At 59.9% G+C, this 24600-nt stretch overlaps 1 protein-coding gene across 2 annotated transcripts in view; it reads right to left on the bottom strand.

The window, feature by feature from the left end:
• Window positions 1-24600, bottom strand: part of DIP2C (disco interacting protein 2 homolog C) — a 361347-nt gene that overhangs the window by 176149 nt on the left and 160598 nt on the right. Inside the window, exons 2-3 of one of the 2 annotated variants that reach the window (XM_080811149.1) lie at window positions 9401-9472; window positions 7735-7902 (exon numbers count right to left, since the gene is read on the bottom strand). In XM_080811149.1, coding sequence (XP_080667275.1) covers window positions 7735-7902; window positions 9401-9472 — 240 coding nt within the window. The remainder of the gene's footprint in view (window positions 1-7734; window positions 7903-9400; window positions 9473-24600) is intronic. The other variant, XM_080811150.1, reaches the window with a different exon arrangement.

The raw sequence follows: 24600 nt of genomic DNA, 5'->3' as shown, positions 1-24600 counted from the left end.
AAACTGCTTTGACGGGGGGCACCTGGGTGGCTCAGTGGGTTAAGCCTCTGCCTTCAGCTCAGGTCATGATCTCAGGGTCCTGGGATCGAGCCCCACATCGGGCTCTCTGCTCTGCGGGGAGCCTGTTTCCTCCTCTCTCTATGCCTGCCTCTCTGCCTACTTGTGATCTCTGTCAGTCAAATAAATAAATAAAATCTTTAAAAAAAAAACAAAAAACTGCTTTGACGGGTGTTTGTCAAGAGCGGACCTAAGTCTGGCGACGACGAGACGGTGACGCGTGGGCTCTCGAGCGGCGAGGGGCAGCATCGCCACGGGACTGAGTAGGTACGGCAGGAACGGTCTCATGGTGCCGGCTCCGGAGTGAGGAAACTCGGAGCACTGGGCATCCAACGGTAACTGCTGCGTCTTAAGAAACCGACGGCCACACCTGGCAGAGGAGGTCACCGGCGGTCGCGTTTTAACCGAAACCGTTTCGTCCCTGTTGCCACGATGGCCCCAAGAGGGCTGTTCCCAGGAGCGGTGTGTCGGTTCTCCCGAGCTGCTGACGGCCGCACACGCCTCTTCCTTTAAGCAGGCTCCGAGCTCAGCGTGAGGCCCGAAGTCACCGCCCCGAGACCAACGGTCTCATGCCGCACCGACGGACCCAGGCGGGCACCCTGCGGCACCCCCGCTCCTGCTGGCGTGTCTGTGGCCCATGACGGGGTAGGCTACCCGGCTGCTACCCGGTTCCCTGCCCTAGAACTGTGCTCGCCGACACGCGTCCCTGAACGTCTTGATGACACAGCAGCTCACACCGCCTGACCTCGTCCAGTTAGCGTCTGCAGGTGACCTTTAAAAACTACTCTTCTTCCTCAGACGCACAGAATTTATGCAACCGAGGAGTACTATTAAGTCACAAAGAAAAGTCATTCGGTACTTACAGTCGTGTTTACAAACAGGAGCTTATGATCCCTCTTAACGGCCCGTTTTAGACAGCGCAACCTCTCACAAGAGCGCAGCCGTGCCCGGCCGCTGGCAGGATCGCGAGTCAGCGCCGCGCGGCGAGCCCCCTCCTGTCTGACTTTTCCACTACTCCTGGGGGAGTATTTGCAGCTTTGGGCTCCACCACCTTGGTCTTCGGCGGACCTCTCGCTGACTCCTTCAGGATAGCCCAGGGGAAGTGAAAACCCTTCCCAACACTCTCTCCCCGTGGGCCATCCCTGACACCTTGGGGACAGTCTTTCAGTTCAGTATTCTGTTGCCCTGAAGACCCTCCTCGTGGACCCCTCCTGCTCTAATCCGGGCCGGCTGGCCTAGACCTGCTGCGTGGCCCCCCACACGGCACCCCTTCCTCCTGGAACTGGCATTTGCCCAGACGTCTAAGCGGAATTACATGGAAATTTGAAATTTTAAAAATTTGTATAAATCAATTTATTTGAAAGTTACGTGCGTTCATTGCTTCTCATGTCAACTACCGGTGAGAAGTTAAATGTCGTTCCGGTGGTGCACTATGCGCGAACAATGTTTGTTCCTCTGTCGACTTTCACAGTGTTTTCTTTACTCCCACCAAGGAGCTGTGAGCCAGTGTCTTCCTCCTGTGGGGGTTTTCACAGACCCACCTCCAGCAAGCAGATCTTTTACCCGAGCCGCCCATCTCCCCGAGGAGGAGACCCCCGGTCCCCTGGCTTGTGGGTCAACACAGAGGCGTCCGTCATTTGCAGCTGGAGATGTTCTCCCTCTCGGGGCACGTGCTCAGACTCAGTGCCTTGTACCCCAAACTGCGAGGGTCTCGGGTCCATTTCTCCAGAGAACAAACATTTCTGGGGGGGGGGGTGGGGGAGACCGGGATCACCTGCTTCCTGGATGCCAAGCCTCGTCCTCTCCCTCACGGTGTCCCTGAGACCAGCACCACCCGCTACCCTGGGCACCCCCATCCTCGACCCCACATAGCACTAAAACCCGTCCCTGTTTCTCCCCCTTGTCCGTCCTGTGGATTTACCCTCCGTCCGTTTGCAGACATCTCAGTGCGGTTCTGTTCCATGTGCACGTTCAAGCTGCCACGGTTAAACAGCGTCTGATTCTTACCCACAGCCAAGTCCGCAGGCCTCTCACAGACCGGACAGTCAAACACAGCCCCCGGAATTCCCTTAACCTTCTCCCCGCCCAGGGCCCCGGCCGGCCACGCACTTCCAGCGACCGCAGGCCCCATGCACAGGCCAGGGCCCCCACACCGGCCCTCAGCCGGTTCCGCACGCAAACACGGACGTCCACCTCCACAGGCTGAAGTGCACGGCTCATGGCACAAGGTTTAAGAGGAATGAGTTAACTAACAAAAGGAGAACAGCTTCGCCAGCTCCCCGGCAACAGGGCATCCTAAAGAACTAAAACATGGGTGTGCACACTTCCATCACTAATTCTCACCCGCCCTCACCGTGAACGAAATCTGCAGCGGCTTCAAGCATGTTCCGACAAGGAAAAGCCATCCGTCCAACACACAGTCCCTCCAGATGGCAATTTCCCGCCTGTCCACACCAGACAGCGACCCAGCCTCGGGTCCCACGTGAATCGAGGGACAGAGCACCAGAGACACGTGCTCCGGAGCCGGGCACCCGTCCGTCATCCTGAGCCCCGGTTTCCCATCCGTACGCAGTCCTGCCATGCTAAGTAGCCCCTGAATGCTCCCAAGCGGCGGCCCCTTCCCTTGAGACGGGCGCCCCCCCACCCCCCCCCCCCCGTGCTCGCCAGCGCGCCGGAAGCCCCGTCCTCAGGGCGGAGAGGTCGCGGGCTGCTGGGCTCTGTGTGCCGGCACAGAGGCCACTGTCACACGGGCAAATCTGACTGGTCCCTTGAAGAGAAGCAGCCTTGTGATCTCACCGCCAAACAACACGCGCCCCGGTGACCTTCTCAGGACAGATGCTGCCCAGGAACGAGATCGGGGCAGCAGATGGCGGAGGTCGGCAGACGGCGATACGACCCTCGGATTCTCACTCAGGAGGCTGCCAGTCAGCAGCCGGGACGTGTGCTCGCCGCCCCCCCCCGCCAGCAGCGCTGCCCCCGGCCACGGGCCTCGGGGGGCTCCCAAACACTGGGGTCTTCCCGGCATGAGCAGGGCCCTGTGAGGCTCCCGCCAGGCGTCTACACAAACACGGCCTTCAGGGAGGCTTCTGTTTCCCTCGGGAACCCCAAAGGGCCTTGGGAAGAAGGAACCCAGAAGCCCAAGAGGAAAGAGGCAGGGGGCCAGGCAGGGGGATGGTAACCCAGCCTGGGACCCCGGCGCGCTGACAGCAACGACCTCAGACAGCCACACACGCGTCCGTCCCAATTTCTTCCAACACGTGACAAAGAAAGGACTCCCCGGAGGAAATCCCTCACAGTGCAGAGCTGTCCCCTGAGGAACCCGCTGACTCCAGGACCAGACACAGAAACCACGGTAAATCTCATGCTCACCAGGAACGTGGCCCCAGGCTCTGCGGCCTGGACATGCCACGTGCTTCAGGCCAGGAGACCTGCCGTGTAGACCACCCTCGCTCACTCAGGAAGTCAAATGTTCTGAGAAACATCAAGACTTCCAAATTCAGATAGCAAGGGAGATATATGAGAAAGCGGTAGTTTTCCATGTATTTTCGAAGGAAATCGCGAAGGATTTTGGAAGATGACTTCCATAAAAATGCACCTGGAATTCAAAACCAGAGACCTGGACCCAAATTCTGGTCGTACTCTTAGCCCGCGCGGAGCTGAGCAAATCCCCCAGCTTCGGCGCACGCTGGGGAGCAGGTGCAGACACGGCCATGTGCGAGTGGCGTCCCCGGGCCCTGGCTGGAGCCTCTGGGTCCTGCATCCTCGCGTTCGGCGCCCGTGGAACCCGGGGCCCAGTAGGGCCACGGCACCTCCGGGCTCCCACACACGTGGTCCTGCCTCAGAAGCCTGGGGAAACCGTGGAGGGCTTTTCCGTAATTCCGGTCTGCACAGAAACGATGTCTGCACTGTCCCCCGCTCTTCTGGTACTGGACGGACTCTCACGGCAGCACTTCCTTCCACGATCAGTGCCATCAAGCCTCCGCAGAAGACACACAGCACACCGTGTGCGTACGGATGGGGAACCTGCCGTGTTTGCTTTGCACGGACTCAGGTCAGAACATGCACAGAACGAAATCCTCTCCCCTCCACAGCCGCCCCAACCGTCAGCCCGACTCCTGCCTCTGCCTCTCATGACCAAAGGCCTCGCCGAAATCTGCACAAAACTGCTAACCATATTCCTGTCAACAAATTTTAGTTTATTATGGACTCATTTCGTGGAAAAGTGCAGAAGATCTGGAACTTTAGGGAGTTCGACGTGCACCCAGCGCTCGCTCTTTGGTCCCCGAGGAACAGAAGCTCGGACGGAAAGCACGCACAAGGTCAGAAGCAGGGTCGCAGACGCCTGCGGGTTTCAGATACCACACGAGCCTGTTCCAAAGCGGACGACTTCCTCGCTGCCCAGGCGGACACTCGGATCCCGCTCGCAGCTCTGCTCACGCGGCAGAAGCTCACACAAGACATGGCTTCACGTCCTCGCCCTCCCCATCGCCACTGGTCTCGGGGAGCGGGAGCCCGGCTGGGAGGCCATCACTGGGAATAACAAGAAATCCATGTGATCGAGACCACAGCAGCATGTGCTGAAACAGGAGTCCAGCAGCAACAGCAGCGGACTGTGTACCGAGGTCATGACCGAGGGGGCTCACCCAGGACCCCGGTCGTCACCTCCGGCCGAGGAGGGCTCAGTTCCTACAGCAAGTCCAACTGGAAAGGATTCACGCCAAGTCACACACCAGCAACCTGATTCAAGGACCCATTTTCTCTTCTGGGGTTTATGCACCTGTCCGTGACACTCTGACACTCTGTCCTCGTCCTCTCCTTCAGCCCCTCAGGTGCGGAAGCAGTGAGGGGCACTGCACGTCCCCGTCTACAAGTACCCGGATCAGGAGTCAAATCAGAGCTGTGCTCACGGGGGAGATGCCTCCAGCCTGGGTGTTCGGGCACCAGAGCGGAGCGGCACGCGGACACACTGCCTCGGGCCTCGGCGGGGCTGGTCCCGGGTGCTCCCCGCCCCCAGAGCCCGAGCTCCAGCACCTGCTGGACACGCTGGTCAGGAGGACACCGGGCAGGGCCCTACCTGCCACCAGCGGGGCTATGACGGGGCCACAGACGGTGACTGGTCCATCCTTCCGCAAATCTCTGAAAGCGCCGACCTCCTCGGGGGCGAGCTGGGCGCGGACACTCGCCAACCGTCTGACTGCAGCTGCGCGACCGTGGCGGGAGTAGGGGGTCGTGAGGAGCGGGACCAGAGGGCCTGTCCTGACCCCAGGCGTCCCTGCAGAAGGGACCCGGGAACCGGGCTCTGAACGACGCACGGGGCAGGCAGAGGGCGCAGGCGGGTGCAGAAGGCCGACCCACCACGGGCGTGGGACCGTCCCGCAGCAGGCAGGTCCGCGGAGGTGAGGAAGAGCTGGGCGTGCCGTGTGCACAGTACTTCCGACGCGGCTCGGCTACGCTCTGGCAAGGCCAGCCGCCTCCCTGAGCAGAAGCAAACGTGGCCACTTCACCCTCACCAAGAGAGGCCTTTCCGCCGAGGAGGCCGGTCCCCAGGGAGAAGGAGGGAAGCACACAGACTCGCCCTCCAGTCTCGTGACTGCAATCCACGATTCCCGTGACGTTGTCGGGAAAGCGAGACGGCACGGCGCAGCCGGGCCCCAGGGGGGACCACTGTCCACGGAGAACCGCCATGGGGTCGTGGGGACAGACTCTCCTGACATACGCGCTGTGGGACAGGGACTCAGGCGCAGGGAAGTCTCGCCATCGAGGTAATGGCGGAACGTGACGACACGGCCTCGTCCCGGGAGCCGCAGACACCCGGTCGTGGAAGCCAGCGCGGGGCGCAGATGTGCCCGCAGAGACTGGCGGCGGTGGGTCTGCGTTCTGTTTTTAAAGTTGTATCAGGCTGGAGATTAATGAAAGAGACACGCAGACAGGGACCAGGACAATGAGTCGGTCTTAAGTAATATTTCCTCCTTGAAAATGCTTGTTAGCGTGTTTTCCTGACGTCTTTTCTTTCTCCCAGAACGGTTTTTTCCTCTAGATTCAGGGATGCACTCAACATCACGCTCCACAAAGACAGCCTGTCTTCGGGGGCACCTGGTACCTCCAGGTGTCCAGAGAGGGAAACCACGAGACGGACGCTTCCAGAGCACGTTCCCTGGGATGGGCTAACGCACGGGACTCTGACCCAAGTGCTCACAGATGCCCATACAAGCCACTCCACTTCAGAACTGTGCGTCCCAAACGACATCTTAGAAATGGTTTTAGAATACCTCCTAGAAGGGTTAATCTTTCCTCTGACAAATAAAAATAATGTTTAAAAAAGGTTCACAAGGGGCGCCTGGGTGGCTCAGTGGGTTAAGGCCTCTGCCTTCAGCTCAGGTCATGATCTCAGGGTCCTGGGATCGAGCCCTGCATCCGGCTCTCTGCTCAGCGGGGAGCCTGCTTCCCTCTCTCTCTGCCTGCCTCTCTGCCTGCTTGTGATCTCTGTCTGTCAAATAAATAAAACATTAAAAAAAAAAAAAGTTTCACAAAACACAACAGCCTTACAGGAACGCGCTCATCAGGGTAAGGTGACTGGCCGCACAGACGCTTCTCCTGAGATCCTGTCCCCAGAGCGTCACGTCTCCAACTGAGCACGTCGGGAAAGCAAGCTCGGCCTTTGCGCCCCTGGCTCTCAGGCTGCTTTCCCGAGTTCTACAGAGTGAACGATGGTTCACACACTTTCTCAGAAATAACGACTCGCCATGAACACCACCAAACGGGCTGGGTATCTGCTGTCCTGAGCCTCGAACCGCGGGGAACCTGTCTTCCCTTCCTGGGGTCTTGGGGGTGCCGGGACCAAGGACCCCAGAGCAGTGTACCCACGTAGACCGTCTCCTCCTCGTGTCTCAGTCAGGTGCAGGGGGCTCCCGTGAACCGTGAAGCAGACCCCACAGCGAGCACCCGAGTCTGCCAGCTCTCACCCACCGGCCCCCTGTCAGCTGGCTGGGCCGAGAAGACGAGCGGGAGCCCCAGCGCGGCGCCTTTGAGACCGAGGCCAACACAACAGTCCACTTAGCTCTTTATTTCTTCAGGGTTTTCCAATGATGGCCTTCATGTGGCATAAAACCCTACAGATAAACCTAAAGCGTACCAATGCTCATTCTCTTGTTCTACTAAAAGAGGCGCTAAACTCATTTTTTGAGCTTCTTGTATTCAAAACTCGGCCACGGAAGCCCCTGTGGCCTCTGAGTAGGCGCGTGGCCTCTGAGAACACACTCTCCGACTTCTGGCTCGATTTCCCTCTTTCCCATTGGAAACGGGGTCCCTAGCCCGAGACTCCCTCGCCGACCCGGACGCCCGGGGTAGCGGAAGACCCAGCAGGGCCACAGGATGATAGGATCTGCCTATCTAGGATCTGCCTAGGTGTTTCTAAGCGGTGTCCCAGCGGGGAAAACAGGGTGGTAAGACACGGCATTACACCCTCAGAGAGGAGACTCAGAACTGGGCCCGAGGCCGTGCGACAGCCGGGGCGCGGGGGCTGGAACCCGCCCAGAGACCCAGGGCGGCGTGTCCTCGGGGAGCAGCGCGAGCCCGTGGGAGGCCGGGGCTCCCCGCGAACCCCTCCTGCGCTGGCCCCTGCCCACACGGGGTTGGCGGCCCCGTCCTGCGGGGTCTGTCTCCGGGGAGGACGCTCACCAAAGCGAAAGTAAAACAGCGGCCGGTTCCCCGCGGTGCTGGCCACCCGCTCTCGGCCCGCGGCTTCTCGGACGTCGCACACCCCGATGTTGCCGGAGCGCGGTGCTCTTCCCGGGGCGCCTTCACCGTGCTGCGGCCTGCAGCGGACCACGGCAGCTCCGTTCGCTGCTGTAACAAGTTGAGAAAGACTGATTAATGCAAACTGTCGTTTTTTTTTAAATTTGTTACAGCAGCGAACGGAGCTGCCGCCCCATGCAGAACAGCACCACGGACCACGCGACACAGGCCACCCTCCACGCCCCGCCGCACGGTCAGCCTCGGCCTCCACGCCGCCCGCGGCCCGACCGTGTCCGTCTCCCCGGGGTGGGTGAGCCACAGACACTCGGAGCCGATGAGGTCGAGAGTCCCCACGCGCCCCGGAAGTCCCGGTGAGAGACGCGGCGGCACCCCGGCCGGGAGGAGCCCCCGCCCAGCCTCGGAGACGCCGCGAGCCTGGGGTCCTGTGCCCGCGTCTGCTCCGAAAGCCGTCAGCCAGCCGCGCGGCGGACTCGCTCTCAACCCACTGACCGGCACAGGGCGCCCCCTTCCAGAAGCAAGACAACAGGAGAACCCGGCCACGGGCTAGCTGCGGCCACGGGCTAGCAGGCCGACACGGCACGTCCGCCTCCGCCTCCACCTTCTCAAGCATCAGGCAAAGCAAGGAAATGCACAAAATCAAAACAAAACCACGAGCACGACAGCGCCCGCCCACCGAGTCGGGTCCCTGGAGTGTGCGGTGGGGGGAGCACCCCTCCCCGTGCGAACGGGACACGAGCAGGGGCCGGGGGAGCAGGGGTCCGGGAGGGAGAGGGACAGAGTGCGTCTGTGTGCCGTGTGCACCTGCAGACCTAAGCCTCCCAGACGCGCTTGCAACAGGTCGTGTCGACGGTGGGAACTGAAGTCCATTCAGGTGCGACCCTTTCTCGTTGAGGACCTGGGTCAGATTTAAGTCACTCCTAAAACCTAGCAGGTGCTCAAGGTCACCTCCAACGGAACTACGCTTCAGTCAGAACAGAAGGGCCAGAACCCCAGCCTGGGAGCGTCTTCCTTTTCCCGAAACGTGCAGAACGTAGGTCAAGTGCAGAGGCATTCTACGAACCCGCACCCAGGAAACACTCGAACGAGACGGACTTTGTACTTCAGGGAAGAACGCGCGGCGTCTTACAACCGCACTTCAGAACACGACCCGCCTGTCCCAAGTCACAGCCCACGCGGGACGCTCTGCCTTCTAGATCTGCCCCCTCAGGACAGCAGCCAAAACCCTGGGTTAATTTAAACTATAGTCAATGGCAATGATTTTTAATTCACTAAACCAGAAGTCATGTTTACATTATAAATGCTCCCACGTTTTTTGTTCATAATCAGCATTTTAAAGTAAACCATGGATTCTTGCCTTGTGTAGATGAAATACCCATTAGATTTATTAGCACAATTCCAGAAGAGTCCTCTGCACCTCCCGTGTCCACGAGACACACGCACTCACAGGGGAGGCCGTGGCCAGCGCCACATCAGACGTGCGACCTTTGTGCAGGCTGGGCCTGAGAAAGGATTTGCACTCGGGTGTCACTTGCATGTTACACTTAACTCTTAAAATTAGATGCTTTATATACTCATGGAGGGTACGTACTCGGAGGCTGGGGCAGGTAGGCTCCAATGAGTTTCGACCTCTTCTTTTCATATCCTTTTTGGGTGATGTCACCTGGAAGAGACGGGAAGAGACATTCAGAATGGTCTCAGTGACGAGGGGGTCGCTCACCAGACTCTAAGGCACCGCAAGTTAAGTCTTTTGGGTAATCTGTTTGCCTTTTAATTATAATTTAAAGAAGAAAGCCCCTGGTCATTCCCCTTGGCCCTCCCCTGCCCTCAAATGGTCATTTAAGTTACATAAAAATCGTTGGTAGGTTGTCCAACGCTGCTTGTCCCAGCCCCTCCCTGCCAGGTCTCCGCTCTCAGAGGACCCAGAATTAGAGGCTGCGACCTCACTCACACCAGCTGAGCAGAAAGCATTCCAGTCTGCGTGGCTCTCGTTAGCTTAACAAGGGACACCACGGGCATTGACGCTGGAGATAGTCACCCAGACTGCTGCTGGTCAGCGTCTTCCCCCACTGACCAACCCAGCTGGTCAGGCCCCAGGACACCAAACTGCTTGGGGTGCATGAAAATAAGTGACTCAGACCACATGCAACGGGAAACACAGCAAGGCAGAGAACGTGGGACCTACGGAAACCCGCAGTAGGTGAGGAAGGTGCTTATCCTTCAAGCAGAAACTGAAAGATGAAAGCCAGAGGTTCTCACGCAAAAGAGCGAGATAGCATGCTGACGTCCTCCCCACGCGCTCGGGAACAACACAGCAGCCCGCAGAACACACGACAGCCTTCTCTGACTGTGCAAATATACACCAAATCCTGGCTTGAGTGTTCTGTAATGTTTTTTCCCCAATATTTGATCAAACCATCATTCCCGAAAGAGCTAAACACTCACGAGCTAATGACAGGAGAGCAGATCGGTGAGCGTGTTTTCTAATGTCACATGCTCCCTAAATCTGAGCAAACCATACAGCACACAGAGTGTCCTCTGACTGACCCAACAAACTCACAGCCCCACTGTGCCTTCGTGTGCACCCCATGAAACACACACCTCATTTTAAACAACGGAAGTCTGTGCAAAATGGTTCCCGCTATCCACCGGCCAGCATTTCCGAGGCCGTGGTAGGTCTGCGGCCACCGTCAGCAAGGACGCTCCCGGCACGGCGCTCAGCTGTACGTGCACGACGGCTGTGCCCACACCCACCGTCGGCACGAGGCTGCTCCGCCACTTTTGGAAATGCTCCATCCAATACCCCGTTTTATTTACTTATTTTTAAAGATCTTATTTACTTCTTTGAGAGAGAGAGAAAGTGCACGCACAAGCAGGGGGAGGAGTGGAGGCGGAGGGGGAAACAGGCTCCCCGCTGAGCAGGGAGCCCAACACGGGGCTCGATCCCGGGACCCCGGGATCATGACCTGAGCCGAAGGCAGACGCTTCACCGACGGAGCCACCCAGGTGCCCCTCAAACCCCCCGTTTTAAAAGGATGCCTAAACCCTCAACAACCCGCAACCCACGTGCATGTCCACAGTCTGGAGCAGGTCTGCAGTGCGCCGGGAAAAGGCAGTGAGCGGGCGCATCAGGACACCAGCTGAGACGCGTCGGTCCGGGTCACAGCCACGACCGCACGCCTCCTGACACGTTAAAGACCAAGCATCTCGGAGGAAACAGCTAAGACCAGCCAGCAGAAGAAGCGCCAGGGGACGTGGGAAGCCGTGTGGCGGGGGTGGGACCGCGCGGGGGATGGTCAGGGTCAGAAGCACACAGGCCCCCCCAGGGTGCTTCAGGCCAGCCCACCTGAGCGCAGGGGACGGCGAAGCTCCCAGTCCTGCTCACAGACAGGCAGGAACTCTCTGCTCCTCAAGGAGGAGGCGGTGGACGCCCGGGGCTTCTCCCAGCCCCAGGAGCCCTGAGAAGCAGCTGCCCTGCAGCACGTGTGCCGCCCCCACCGTGCTCTGCGCGCCGCGCTGGCGAGGAAGCCAGTTCATTTCCGTCTCCCTCATCCTCCGTGGCTCAGGGCAGCACTTCCCCGGTTCAGAGCCCGTCTGCTGCCTGTGAGGAAAAGGCTGTGACACGGGGGATGGGAAGAGGAACACGCAGCCGAGGGCGGACGGCGGGGATGCAGCGGTCCCAACTGCCCCTGAGCACGAGGCAGACACCTGCTGTTTGCCTGCCCTGCCAGCCCCTTCCCCGACCCTTCCCCAGCCCCCCAGCAGCTCTGCACGATTCTAGGCCCGAGATCCAGCCTGGGTAAGCCAGCACCTTTCACGGTTTGCTCTGCACCCAAAATTCAGCTCACGTTTTTAGGAATGTCTCAGAGGGGGCACCTGGCTGGCTCACATTAAGCAGTTGCCTTCGGCTCAGGTCATGGTCCCAGGGTCCTGGGATCAAGCCCTGCATTGGGCTCCCTGCTCCGCAGAAAGCCTGCTTCTCCCTCTCCCACTCCCCCTGCTTGTGTTCCCTCTCTAACAAATAAAATCTTTAAAAAAAAAAAGAAAAGAAAAGTCTCAAAGGAACACATAAGTAGGGAGGGAGGAGGTCCTTAATTTTCGGCACAGAACAACCTCAAAGAAAATTCAGTTTTTACTGTCTTACTTGAGGAAGCTCTAATTATCAAGACCTTAGGCCTCAGGAAAACAAGACTTTTCCTGGTGAAACCAGGACTATGCGTGGAATTGGAAGAGGTCAGAGTTGGCCTTGCAAGGGCCCATCCGCGCAGGTCCCTGACCCCGCACAGCCCCTAACACCACACAGGTCCCCGACCCCACACGGCCCCCAAACCTGCACAGGTTCCCAACCTCACACAGGTTCCCACCCCCTACAGGTCCCCGACCCCACACGGGTCCCTGACCCTGCTCAACCCCTGACCCCACACAGGTCCCTGACCCCGCATAGCCCCCCAACCCTGCTCAGCCCCTGACTCTACACAGGTCCCCAACCCCGCACTATCCCTGACCCCACACAGCCCCCGGCCCCACACAGAAAGGGCTGGGTGGCCAGGAGGCATCCAAGCTTCCAAGCGCCGAGTCTCATGGGCCCCCCACCAGGAAACCGTGCTCAGAAGCTGGCAGCTCGCAGGGATTTCCAGATTCTGCTCTCGGAGCCCAGCCTGCCGACGGCCCTTCAAACCCACAAGCGTAGAAAGAGACTTTTTATTGAACGACTTCATCCAGATCAGGGGTCGCCAACTCCACATCCAGTCTGCGGTGCCGGCACGGAGCCGCGCTCCCTCGCACACCACCTGGCCCGCCCGGGCGCAGGAGCCTCCAGGCCGCCATCCCCCCAGGACCTGTCGTCCCTGGGACAGCAGGTCTCGCAGGCGAGGAGCAAGGAGGAGGGCGCTCGTGTTTCCCGGCCGGGGCCCCAGAGCAACGTAGAAAACACTCAGACCAATCCCCAACGGCCACCCTCGACGCAGCACCCGGGACCATCCGCCCTGCCCCTGCCCGGGACAAGCTCCCGTCAGAGCCGCGGGGCCTTGGGGCGCTCTCGTCACGCTGCCTGGATGGCTGCTTCGGGCTGGCATCTGTCACACGTTCAAGCAGCCGCTCCTCAAACTCGGGGCGCGGCGCCATCAGGGGCCACAGTCCCGCAGAGCTGAGCCCCAGCCCCGCTAGCTCGCGAGGCGGCACGGCACAAGGCAGCCGCAGAGCGAAGCCGGGTGCCGGCCGGATGGGGTGCGCGTGCACCCGCGGGGCAGACCCAGCGTCCCTGCGGGGGCTCCCTAAGAGCCCGGTACTAATGTGTGGAGACGACAGCCGGAGCGTGTGCCCCCACAAACACACAGCACCCGTGGCAAGGGGCCAGGGTCACTTGCGGCTGGAACGCCCTCCTGCTCGTCCCCTGCACGCGCGAGTCCGTGACGTTCAACGGCGCGCGTGAGCGTCGGTAGACGGCGGCCCCACGGGTCAGCAGTGACACCGCCCTCTGCCCACAAGCAGACCCGCCAGTGCGGGGCTCTTCCGTTCTGGCCTTCGCTCCAGGCCTCCGGTGAGGGTTTTTGTGCAGGTGGGTTGAGGAAGCAAGGGTAGACAGACGGAAGAAAGATGGACGGGGCAGACGACAGACAGAGGGGAAAGGATGAAGGGACCTGAGCTCTGCACACAGCTCCGCCGTCCTGGACCGCTCCCCGGCTCCGCCCCAGGCTGACCTACAGTCAGGGCCCTGACATCTCCGCGGAAGCACAGCCTCTCCATCACCTGCCACCAGTTCAGGCTGAAGGATCGATGGGCGCCCCCTCTCCCCCTCAGCCTGGACCTGCGGCGCCCACGGCCATCTGAGAGAGGGGCCGTCCTCCCGTCACATCTCTAAGCAAGAGTCTATTTAACATCTGTGGTTCCCCATGGACTGTCCGCAGCTAAGGCAGGCTCGAGAGATCACGTTAACATCCAGGGACCCCAACCACAGGACTCTGTACTCGAGTACAAGGCCCCCAAACGGTACATTTCCACGGCTCCAAGCTAGGACACCTGCCACCCGACACCCTTTCATTTCAGGAGAAAGACACAGACCGAGAAGTGCAGAAATCATCTCTCTTCCGTGAGCAGAACGTAAAAGCGATCTTTTGAAATGCTTTTCACTTTATCAAAAATATGTAAATTACTACCCTCTAGGAAGCTCCTTCCGACTTAAAATTCAGCAGGAGAAACCACAGTCACATGTTCTCTAACAAAGAGAAAAGACTGGCAGACGGGTCCTAAATTCAAAAGGAAAATCCAAGGAAGGCAAAACCACCAGTCCACAGCCGAGTAACACTGAGAAGGGGTCCCTCTTCTCCCCTCCGGAAGGAAGCACCCTCCTCCCCGTACCGTGGCCCAGAGCTCCAGGCGAACCCCGAGTCCCAGAAAAGGGCAAGTCGAGCAGATGCCAGATTGAAGCGGACACTGCAGGGCCCCATCTGTCCGACCTGGGAAACCTGGGAAACCTGGGCCCCCCGGGGATCCGAGCGGAACCAGCCGCCCAGTGACGCCTGGCTGAGATGGGAAAGCGCGACGGCCATGGCCTCTCCAGGTGACTGCACCTGCCCCCGAGCAGATCGCGTGCCACAAGCTACCTCCACGCTGGGATCCTTCAGGGGAAACGACCAGCCTGGCGGGACGCTTTCCATTCCTGGCATCAGGAGTGTTTCTTCATCTGAAGCTGGCACGAAGGCTTTATGGAACAAAGCAATCATTCCCATGTTTGGAATTTCACGGCTGTCAGGAGCCTCCTTAACGTCCCTCTGAGCCGATGGCTTTATAAGGCATACGGAGCACAGAGGACGGCGCTCTCCCTCAGGCCCGGCGGCCGCAGGCGTGGTAGCCAGCTCTGTGCTGAGCTCTTCTTCCAGGATGACACTGTGACGTCCGTGCATGCACCTGCCTGCTCGGGAGTGCAAGCAGGAGGAAAACTGAGCTCTTTCTGTCCCCAAACACTGCTAGGGACCCTCAAGGTCAGCTCCCCTCCCTGGGCTTCCCCTCTCTCATTGATAAAATACTGGTAGGGACGCCTCCTACCCGCCCCCATAGCGGACACCACAAAGCCACAGGACAGGAAGGCTCTCAGGGGCACCAGCAGGCAGGAAACCACGTCTGACACCCACAAACCCTTCCCGGTCTCTGTGATCCGTTCACGCCGGGAGGGACGCTGAGGCAGCGAGGAGCCCAGGCAGGACTCCCACCCTGGAAACCCGCCCACCCTGTGTGGCCCATGGGGGGCAACTGGAAAGGACCCTCCAGGGACACGGGGCCAAAGACCACTATGGGAGCTCCAGAAACTCTGAGCAAACCCAGAACCAAACCCTCGTGGCTGTCCGGCTGCTTCTCTCCTCTCCCCGACACCGCCACCCGGGGCCAGCCGTCCCCCCGTCGTCAGGACAGCCCCTCCCAGCCCATGACCTCCCGCCCACTGCACGTCCTCCCTCCACATGCAGCCAGACTCGCCCATCGTGGCAAGAACCACAGCCCGGGAGCCCCAGGACAGCTGAGGCCACGCCCGCCAGCAGGGCCCGCACGTCCCGGCAGAGCCTGGCCCGCGCCCGCCACCATGCCCATCACTGTGCCAACACGACGCTCTCCCCGGATGCCAGCCAGATGCACGGCTACGGCTACAGCCTTCAGTTCTTCTGAGGGGGAGGCCACACTTGCAACGTATAATTCAGAAATTCAAATTCCAAAGGGGAACCCTCACTACGGCAGTTGGGACAATTATAGATCTTCTCGTATGAACACAAAATCACTAAGGCCTGTTTAATGCTCAGTGCGACGGGAATCCTCAGGACGACCACCGACAGACGCAGGTAGGACTTTCACGGGAATGACCAGAAAGCTCCTTTCGGCATTCGGTTAGTGCCATGACCACAAAGAAAAGCACCACAACTGGACCACCGTGTTACTCCCCAGCCCAGCCAGTGAGGCCCAGAGCGAGCCCTCGAGGTGTTACTTTAAGTATCATCCTGTGTTCCCGGGGCTGTTTGCCTCGGTCTGTCCGGAGCTCCAATTGTAGGAAGGATGAGAGGAAACCCGGGTTTCTCCGAACACGAGAGGCGTCCGAGCAGCCCCCAAGCGCCCAAGCCGCAGATGAGCAGGGAGTCAGACCCTGACCTGCCCCGCGCCGGGCTTGCCAAGAATCGCAGCAGAGCTTGTTAGACCCTCGGGTGCTGACGGCCTTCCACGGAGGACGCGTGGGCCTTCTCCAGCGACAGCAAGGCCTGCCCGATGGCCCAGAGCCTTCCACCTGCCCTGACCACGTCTGCAAACCGTCGAAAGAAACAAGCGTCCCCGTCTGGGTATTTCCTGCGGCCCAGAGATGCCTCCTGCAGAGGACAGCAACCGTACGCGCCAGGCGCCGCGTCCTCAGAACGACCACGCGAGTCTGAAACGAAGCCGTTTCCGGTTCTCAGACGGGACCCACGGAGGCAGAGCCCGCGCTTGGCTGGTAAGTGGGTTGTTCTCGCCGCCGTCACTTTGTGGGAACACTCGCAGACCACGGGGACCACGGGTAAAATGTGTTTCGTGTAGCAACACTGCCTCCTCCCAACACTTGCCCTTTACAGACTTACGCCGGGTTTAGTGAGGGTCCTACGACGTCCGTCAGCTCTGAAGATCCACACGAACCCAACGCGTGGGGCGTCAGCTGCCCAAGGTCCCTCACGGAGGCAGGACAGAAGCGTGGTTCCCCGACGGGTCAGAGTGCAGGGACTGGACTTCCCCAAGCAAACCACATGCTGGGAGGTGGGATCTCGAAACGTAAGTGCCACGAAACCGGTTCTTCGGGAATAGGTCAGGAAGGGGAGGTGTCCGGAGAGGCCTCGAGGTACGTGAACTCTGCTCTTCGGCTCTCTGGCCGAGTCATGTCCCGGCCACCGGTCTATAGGCACGTGGTCTCGTTGCTACCACTCTCTCGGTCCGTGGCCTCGTCTCATGTCACCAAGGGCAGGGAATGAGGGAAGACACATACAACTCTTGTGTCCAAGAAATGGTTCCTGGCTGTGACATGACTGGCATCACCTGGAGGCGGATGCTTGGTGCCTGGGCCTCAGAAGCCGGCAAAGCTCCCCCCGCAGACGCTCATGTGTGGGGTGCAACCCTGCTCCCCCTGCTTGAGGAGCCGCACCACCCCCCACATTCAGCTGGAGGACAACACAGCACAGCGTCCCTCGGACCTCCCAGAGGTACAGACTCTAACGGGGATCGGGGGACGGCTCAGCCGCCCCCCACCGCCGAGGCGCTCTCCTGCACCCGGTCTTGACCTACAAATTGGCGACGGCAGGCAAAGGCCTCTAAGCTGTATGCCCAACCGCTCCTCATCCGGCGAACATCTGCTGACCCCTACGCGGTGCCAGCAAGCGGTGGAGGGCCGTGCGGCGGGAGACTCAGCCCCACCACTCGATGTTTGCTCAGCGAAAGATTAAATCACAGTTCTACTTCCACTTTTGAAACTTTTTTAAAGGTGAAAATAGGGGCACCTGGGGGCTCAGTCAGTTAAGCGTCCGGCTCTTGGTTTCAGCTCAGGTCGTGATCTCAGGGTCGTGAGATTGAGCCCCGCGTCAGGCTCCGTGCTCAGCTGGGAGTCTGCCTGACATCCCGTCCCTCTGCCCCTCCCCACGGTGCACCCTCTCTCCAAAATAAATACATAAATCTTTAAACAAACAAAAAAAGGTGCAAACAAAGGAGTGACTAGGTCAGTGATTCCAGTGACGTTCTTATACTGTCCCGTCCGGCCGAGAAACAGGAAACAACACTAGAGACACGGCTTGTACTAGAAAGAGTGAGAACGGCCGCATCTGACCTCTGCTCACTGGTGTCGAGATACAGAATGAGAATGAGAGGACTCAGCGCGGTTTGTGTTCAAGGAAAGAGAAAACAGTATCTTTAAAAAGTTTTGTTTATTTATGTGAGAGAGAGAGAAAGGAGGATGGCAAGCGCGTGTGTGGGGGGCAGAGGGGGCGGCAGGCGCCCGCCGAGCAGGGAGCCGGTGCAGGGCTGGGTCCCGGGACCCTGGGATCACGGCCTGAGCCGAAGCAGACGCTTCACCGACGGAGCCTCCCAGGTGCCCGAGAAAACAGAATTTCGACAACATTCACAAGGATCCCTCCAGCTCCTAGCCTCCTGTTCAACTGGAAAGGGAGCTACACTTGGATGGATCCTTCCCAGAAAATGAGGCTGCACAGCTAACATGGTTTAATTCCTTTCCAGAAGACTCTTCCCATCTGTTCTCCCTGTAAGGTTTTCACAAAGACTCTCCGCCCACCTGAAAAGTCTGCAGCCCGTAACAGCTCCGTCTGGACCCGTGCCAGGGACTTGGCCTCAACCTGCTTGTCGCTCCGACGTCAAAGCCAAGTCAAAAGGCACGTTCCCACGGCGAGGGTTTCACCTGAGGACGACACTCCAGGTTCCCGAGCGTGCTCACCGGAGACAGTCAGCTCCTCCGTCTCCGGGGAACAGAACTGCTTTATCCTTGTGAGCGGAGGGACGGCGGCAGGGGAGACCCCCTCGGTGTCCGGCAAGCACGTGGACCGCACACCCCAGCCGCGCCCCCGGTGCCCGGCCGGCCGCAGGAAGAGCGGGCAACAGGGACTCCTTGCCCCCAGGTCCCGGGCTGCCTACGAGCGCGCACCGGTCCCGGCTGGACAGACGGCCGTGGGAAGGTTCTGCAGAAGATGCAGACCCCACGCCAGCGGCCGCAGGAGCACAGCTGCCAGGAGGAGGGGGCGGTGGCTCCCGCAGCCCCAGGCAGAACTGCTTCCTGAGCCCCTCACGCCGCAGAGCGAGCCCTTGCAGACCCCCCGCGTCCTGTCACACACTCTGTGGGGGCCGGCACGGAACGGTGAGGATCTCATCCCCGGCACCCACGTGAGGGCCACGTCAGCAGAAGACGAAGAGAAACGGGTCCTCGAGCTGCGGGAGGCCGGTTCTGAGGAAAACTCCCTGAAAACTCTGTGATCGAAATTGGGAGTGATGGGACTTTGTGCTGGCATTTTGCATTACCTTATTTGGCAACTAAATAATTCAGTGTATCTTTTTTTTTTTTAAGGAAGCCTAAAGACTGACAAATAACTTGGTTCTTTTCAGCGTCACACTGAAAAGAGGAAACAAGCCAAAATTCCCGACACATCACACCTCAGGCTTGCATCGTCCCTCTTCTCGCCGGGCGAAACCGCAGCACCCGGCAGGGAAGGGAGGCCGGGAAAGAGAACGGGGCCGCTCCTTACGCTTGCGTCTCTTGACCCTCAGAGCCGCGTTCAGAGCACGTGAGGACGAGGGCTGCTGGATTCAACACCTTCGTGCACTCAGACACCTGAGCGCGTGACTCGGCAGACCCCGCAGGAGAGCGGGGTCCTAGTCCCACCCCAGGAGACCAGACGCTCCGGGAACGTGCATCCCCGCGTCTGCTGCCCCAGCCCAGAAGGCGCTCGGGACCCGGGGCCGCCGCGGAGGAGGAAGGGGTCCGGCTACACGGGGAGCCCTGGTGTCGTGGCTACTAGGAGCTCCGAGGAGCGGTTCCAAGTCCAGACTTCTAAAGGCAACACACAAATAAGAGGGGGATAGGAACACCCCATCGACCGCTTCAGTCCCTTTGGAAGATCACAGAGCCATGAAAACAGGGGCCGGGGGCCCGCTGCCGAGCAGACGGGCCGCCCAGCCCTCGTGAGTGGCCACGGTCAGGGTGAGGCCCGCCAGCTTCTCCATCTGCCCGCCTCCCTTCTCGGCAGCACAACCCCAGCCGGAAAAACGCATCGGGCTTCCCTTCGTCGCTGTGTGTCATGACAACGGTAAGCACCCAAAACACACACTCAATCAGGGGCATCATTCCATAACGTATAAAGACACCCATACACCCCAGACTAATAAGACAGCACATGTCCGTTAGGCCCCCACAAAATACCGCTTTACAGGGTGAGAAGGATTGGTCAGTGAGCCTGTGTTTCCAAGAAGAGGTGGGAGCTGCGGCCCCACGGACGGCGCCAGCGTCACCTGCCAACCCGAGGAGACCAGGAACGGACATGAAAGGGCTGGGCGGGGGGCGCATGGCTGCTAAACCCGGTGAGCGGTGGGCACAGCTGGGCCAGCACGGACGGCGCCAGCACGGCCCGCGGCCCAGCCCAGTCCACACGCCACACCTCGGGAGACACCTCCATATAAACACGCAGAACATTCGGCCCCGACTCGCCGGAGCACCGTTGCGGACGAACACCCGCCAGGACCCCAAACTCTTTATTCCCTGAACGCAGGATTGTAGTCGAAACGGAACACCTGAGTATATGAGATTCACGAAAAGCAGACGGGCTCAGGGAGGCTCGAAGAAACCACAGAACCGTTCTCCTGCCCCTACCTCGGGACAGGGAGTCTTACAAAGTTCTACTCAAGTTAAACATTAAAATCCTGGGAAGAAGCAGCAGTACATGTGTACACACGCAATTCTGTGTCTGTGTGTGCACAACTGTACACACGTGGGCGCACGTGTGTCTACGTGTGCAGGTCCGTGTGCACGCATGTGCTTGTGTCTCCGTGTCCACGTGCGTGTCTTTGTGGTGCACACGTGCAGGCGTGTATCTGTGTGCGCCCGCATGCATCTCTGTACACACGCATGAGTCTCTGTGTGCATGTGTGTCCATACACACCTGTCTCTGGGAGCACGTATGTGCATGTCTGTTGTGTGTGTGCAGCTAAACTGAAGCCTTTAGAAAAGTGATTCTCCCTGGACCATGCCTATTCGTCAGCTCCTTGGCACTTCCTAGGTAAAGAGAGCAAACGAAGTGCGGTAACCGCGCTTAAAACCCTCTAATGAAACAAATTACAAACTTGGTGTCACGAGAAAACCAGGCCGCCTGACACTTTGGCTGTGGCAGGAGCCAGTAACTCCAGGAGGAAAGAGGAGAAAACTGAGAATTTAATTTACACTTTGGAATAGCTCATTAACCCAACCACATAAGCATCACTGCGTAAACCACAGAGCACCGGGGAACGCGGCACGTCGGGACACAGGAGACAGGCGCTCTGGACACATGACTGCTGCCCACGTGCCCCCTGCACACCCCACACGCACGGTCCCTGCACGGCCCACACACACGGCCCCTGCACACCCCACATGCACAGCCCCTGCACACCGCACACACATGGTCCCCGCATGCCCCACATGCATGGTCCCTGCACACACCCCCCACACGGCCCCCACACACCCCACACGCATGGACCCCGCACGCCTTACACATACGGCCCACGCTTGCTCCATACACGCCCCACACACGACCCCCAGCACCCCACACGTGCCCTACACCCCAGCAGTGAGAATGGGAGACCGGCCCCAGCAGGCTCGGCTCACCCAGCCGTAGCAGAACCACACACAACACATTTAAAGACACACTTCTGGGGCGCCTCGGTGGCTCAGTCAGTTGAGCGTCAGGCTCTTGGTTTTGGCTCAGGTCACGGTCTCAGGGTTGTAGGATCGAGCCCCGTTCTCTGTGCTCAGTGGGGCGCCCCCTTGAAGACTCTCTCTCCTCTCCCTCTGCCCCTCCCCCTGCTCACATTCTCTCTCCAAAATAAATAAAATCTTTAAAAACATGCTTCTGAAGGCATTATGTGGAGAAATAAATACAAATGAGCTCAAGAACACAGTCGCACTCAAGTCCTGACAGGGTATTGTGACATGACCGCCACGGTCCAAATGTCTCCACAACAGGACCTTTCCTACCCCCAGCATCAAATTCTAATTACAATTACGTGTGTTTTCAAGGGAAAATGACATGAAGACGAGTGGGTCATTACAAAATTGTGGGGGCTGAGAACCAGGAAAAGAACACAAGCGGGGAGAGGAACATGCCTGCCAACAGGGGCCACACGTCAACTGTTGAAAATGTCCCCAAATGAGAGAAGCAGAAGGCGAGAAAGAGGAGAGACACAGCAAGGGAAAAGCAGCCGCGGCAGGAGCAGCCGCAGTGAAGGCTCACGGTCCTCCTCCCGATTCATCCCAGGGAAACGCGTCACCAAGACCTCGGTCCTCCCCTTCCTGAGAAAGGGCTGGTGGCGACACAGGGCCAACAGGAGGCCCACAGGGCTGGCACAGGACGTGGCCGGGAAACCTCTGGGATGCAGACACGGAGTCCTCGGGAGGGAGACGAGCCCTGTCTCCTCACCCAGCCCCACGGAACGCCCAGAGAACCACGCGGAGCCGTCGTGGTCTTCAGAGCCCTCAGGCCCTCCCACTGCCTGGTGACGGGCCAGGCCCAACCCGGTCTCTCCCCTTCCTGCACAGCTGGACCCCGGTCCCGGCTTCTTCCACAATCAGGCGTGTGCCAGACGTGTGCCAGGTGTGACTGTGAGGCCAGCTGGCTTCATCAGACAGGGGGTGACGCCGCGATGGCTGCCGTGTGGCTCCAGCCTGAGTGCGGAGACCACCACGAAGGTGGAGGGTGGACCCCAGGCCACCGGCACCTGGTCCCACAGGCAGGCCTAAGGCTACCGGCCAGCCAAGAACCCCACAGGAGTTGGAGTTAGGCTGTTAAAATTCTGGGACTTGTTACAGCAGCTAGAGTTAGGAAAACTCTCCCAAAACCAGTGATCTTTCACTAGGCCCTCACTGTGCAACAATACTTCAGACACCGGGGACTGGAGATCAAACACGCCTGAGCACATGCCCCGTGCAGGCACTGGAGGGACTCCGGACTCGCCACCTTTCTTCCCCGATGGATCCTGGACGCAGAACAGGCACAGTGTCCTTTGATCCATGCAGGATCCTGACGGCACCTCTCCGGGGAGATCCCTCCGCTGCTCCGGGGGACAGTCGCCGATGCAGCCGGTGCGGGACCCAGGGTCCCAGCCCTGCTGGTCTGACCCCGAACTCTAGGCACTCAGGCTCCAGGACATAAAGTCCTCCCTTAGATGCCCGGAGAACCTGCATTTTTGTTTTTAGTCATTTGCCAAGGAACGGAAACCAAATCAGGAAATACGTTCGCTGAAAGGGAAAACGCTAGTGTTACCGAATTCTAATCCAGTAAAGGCTACGTCACCACCCCCGTGTGTTGCCAGTTTCAAAAGCCCTTCAAAGGCCTCGCTTATCTCCCCAAAGCTCAGTGCCGAAGGCACTGCCAACACATAAGAGACCGAAGCCCCGGCAGGTGAAGGGCGGGCGTCTCCCTCACCAGCACTTTCCCGTAAGGAACACTAGGGACAGGCCGGACAAACGCACGGAAGGCGGACACGGCGACCGTTAGCCACCCACTGCGCTCGGGGCTGACGCCCACTTCGGGCCCCGCCTGCCCACAGGGCCCTGAGCCGAAGCCCGACCCGCCCACCCTCCCACGACACGGAGCGCGCAGCCCCGGTCAGCAGGAGGCTCTCCTGCCCAGGCGACACGGGGACACCCGCGGGAGCAGCCGTGGCCGAGAACCGCCCGTGGCACGTTCTCTGCTCTTCCTGGGGAAGGATGAGGCACTCGCATGGGCACAAGTGCAGGCCACACGGCAGGGGCTCCTGAGGGGTCCCCCGGCCGCATCGCCCCCCGCAGCAGAGCCGTGAGACTACGGGGTCTAGGTTCGTTCACGAGCTGCTCCAAGCTCCCATTTCACACCCAGAAAACGAGCTTCTGGCTCCAGATCCCTCGATGCCGACCTGGCCACGTACAACGGCAGAGGAACGTGGCCGTGTGGCCGTGGCCCGCGCTCCAGGACTAACCGGTAAACTCTCGGGACCACCTGGCCATCCTTCAGAGCCTGTGCCTGCCACGGACTTCCCAGAAGCCCCCCCCCCCACCAGAAAGACCACACGTGCGTCCGCTCAGCACAGAGCGTCCACTCCAGCCCGGGTCTGAGCTGTTCCAGAAACGTAGCACAGATCTGGCATGTCCAGGCATCCGGGGCCATCGTGGGGTCCCCACAGGCTGGTCCCCAGGACCCCCGACCTCTGTGGACGGCATACGCAAGCCAGATGTCATCCCCCCAAGAGAATCTGAGGAACAGCCACCACGGGTGCTTTAAGGCGGGGGTCAGAGACAGCGGTGTCCAGGCCCGGTCGGTCACAGCACATGGCCAGCGTCTCAGACATGAAGGTTCGGAGAAGGCGGTGCAGACCGGGAGTCACTGGAGAGAAGCAGCAGCCCCAGTCACCAGCTCTGCCCACACGGTCACACAGCAGCTGGACGAGGGCTCGTGGCCTTTCCCGGGAGCTGCCCACATGCCCAGGAGCCGATGACAAAACTGGCCCCACGAGCTCAGGCATGTTGCTCAGGGAGGCTGCGTGACCTCCCGCTCCACGTGCCCCGTCGGCACGCTGCTCCTTGGCCGCGCGCCGAGGCTGCCCACATTTTACAAGAAACAATGAAGAGGAACCAAAAGCATGTTACTCTGCCAACTGTCCGCCCAGCCCACGAAGGCACCCGCACACCCGGCCTGGGCGCCCGCGAGCCCGTCCCCCCTCCCGCTGGCTCGTGACCCCGCCGTGCCACGCCGTCTCTCTAGCGTGGAGTGCTCTTCTTCCCTTTCCAGGACACCTGCAGCTCCCGCCTTCTCCCCGAGCCCGTCCACACCTGCCGACGGCACCGGTCCCTTGCTTCTGTCGGCCGGGCCAGGCCTCGGGTCTGGGTCGGGTTGGGTCTGGGTCGCTGCACATGCGTGTCCAGCTCCCTGTCCGAGAAGTTCCCTTGTCCTCACCCAGAGCCAACGCCCCTCAGCAGCGACGTCCTCAGAAACACAGGGGAGGATCCCAGGCGGGTCTCCTCATGGGGCCCACTCTGCCCGCTGCCCGAGAGTCTTCACAGAAAGGCGGCGG

Source organism: Martes martes (assembly GCF_963455335.1).
Source record: "Martes martes genome assembly, chromosome: 8".
NCBI lineage: Eukaryota > Metazoa > Chordata > Mammalia > Carnivora > Mustelidae > Martes > Martes martes.
This window is presented reverse-complemented; position numbering and strand designations above follow the sequence as displayed.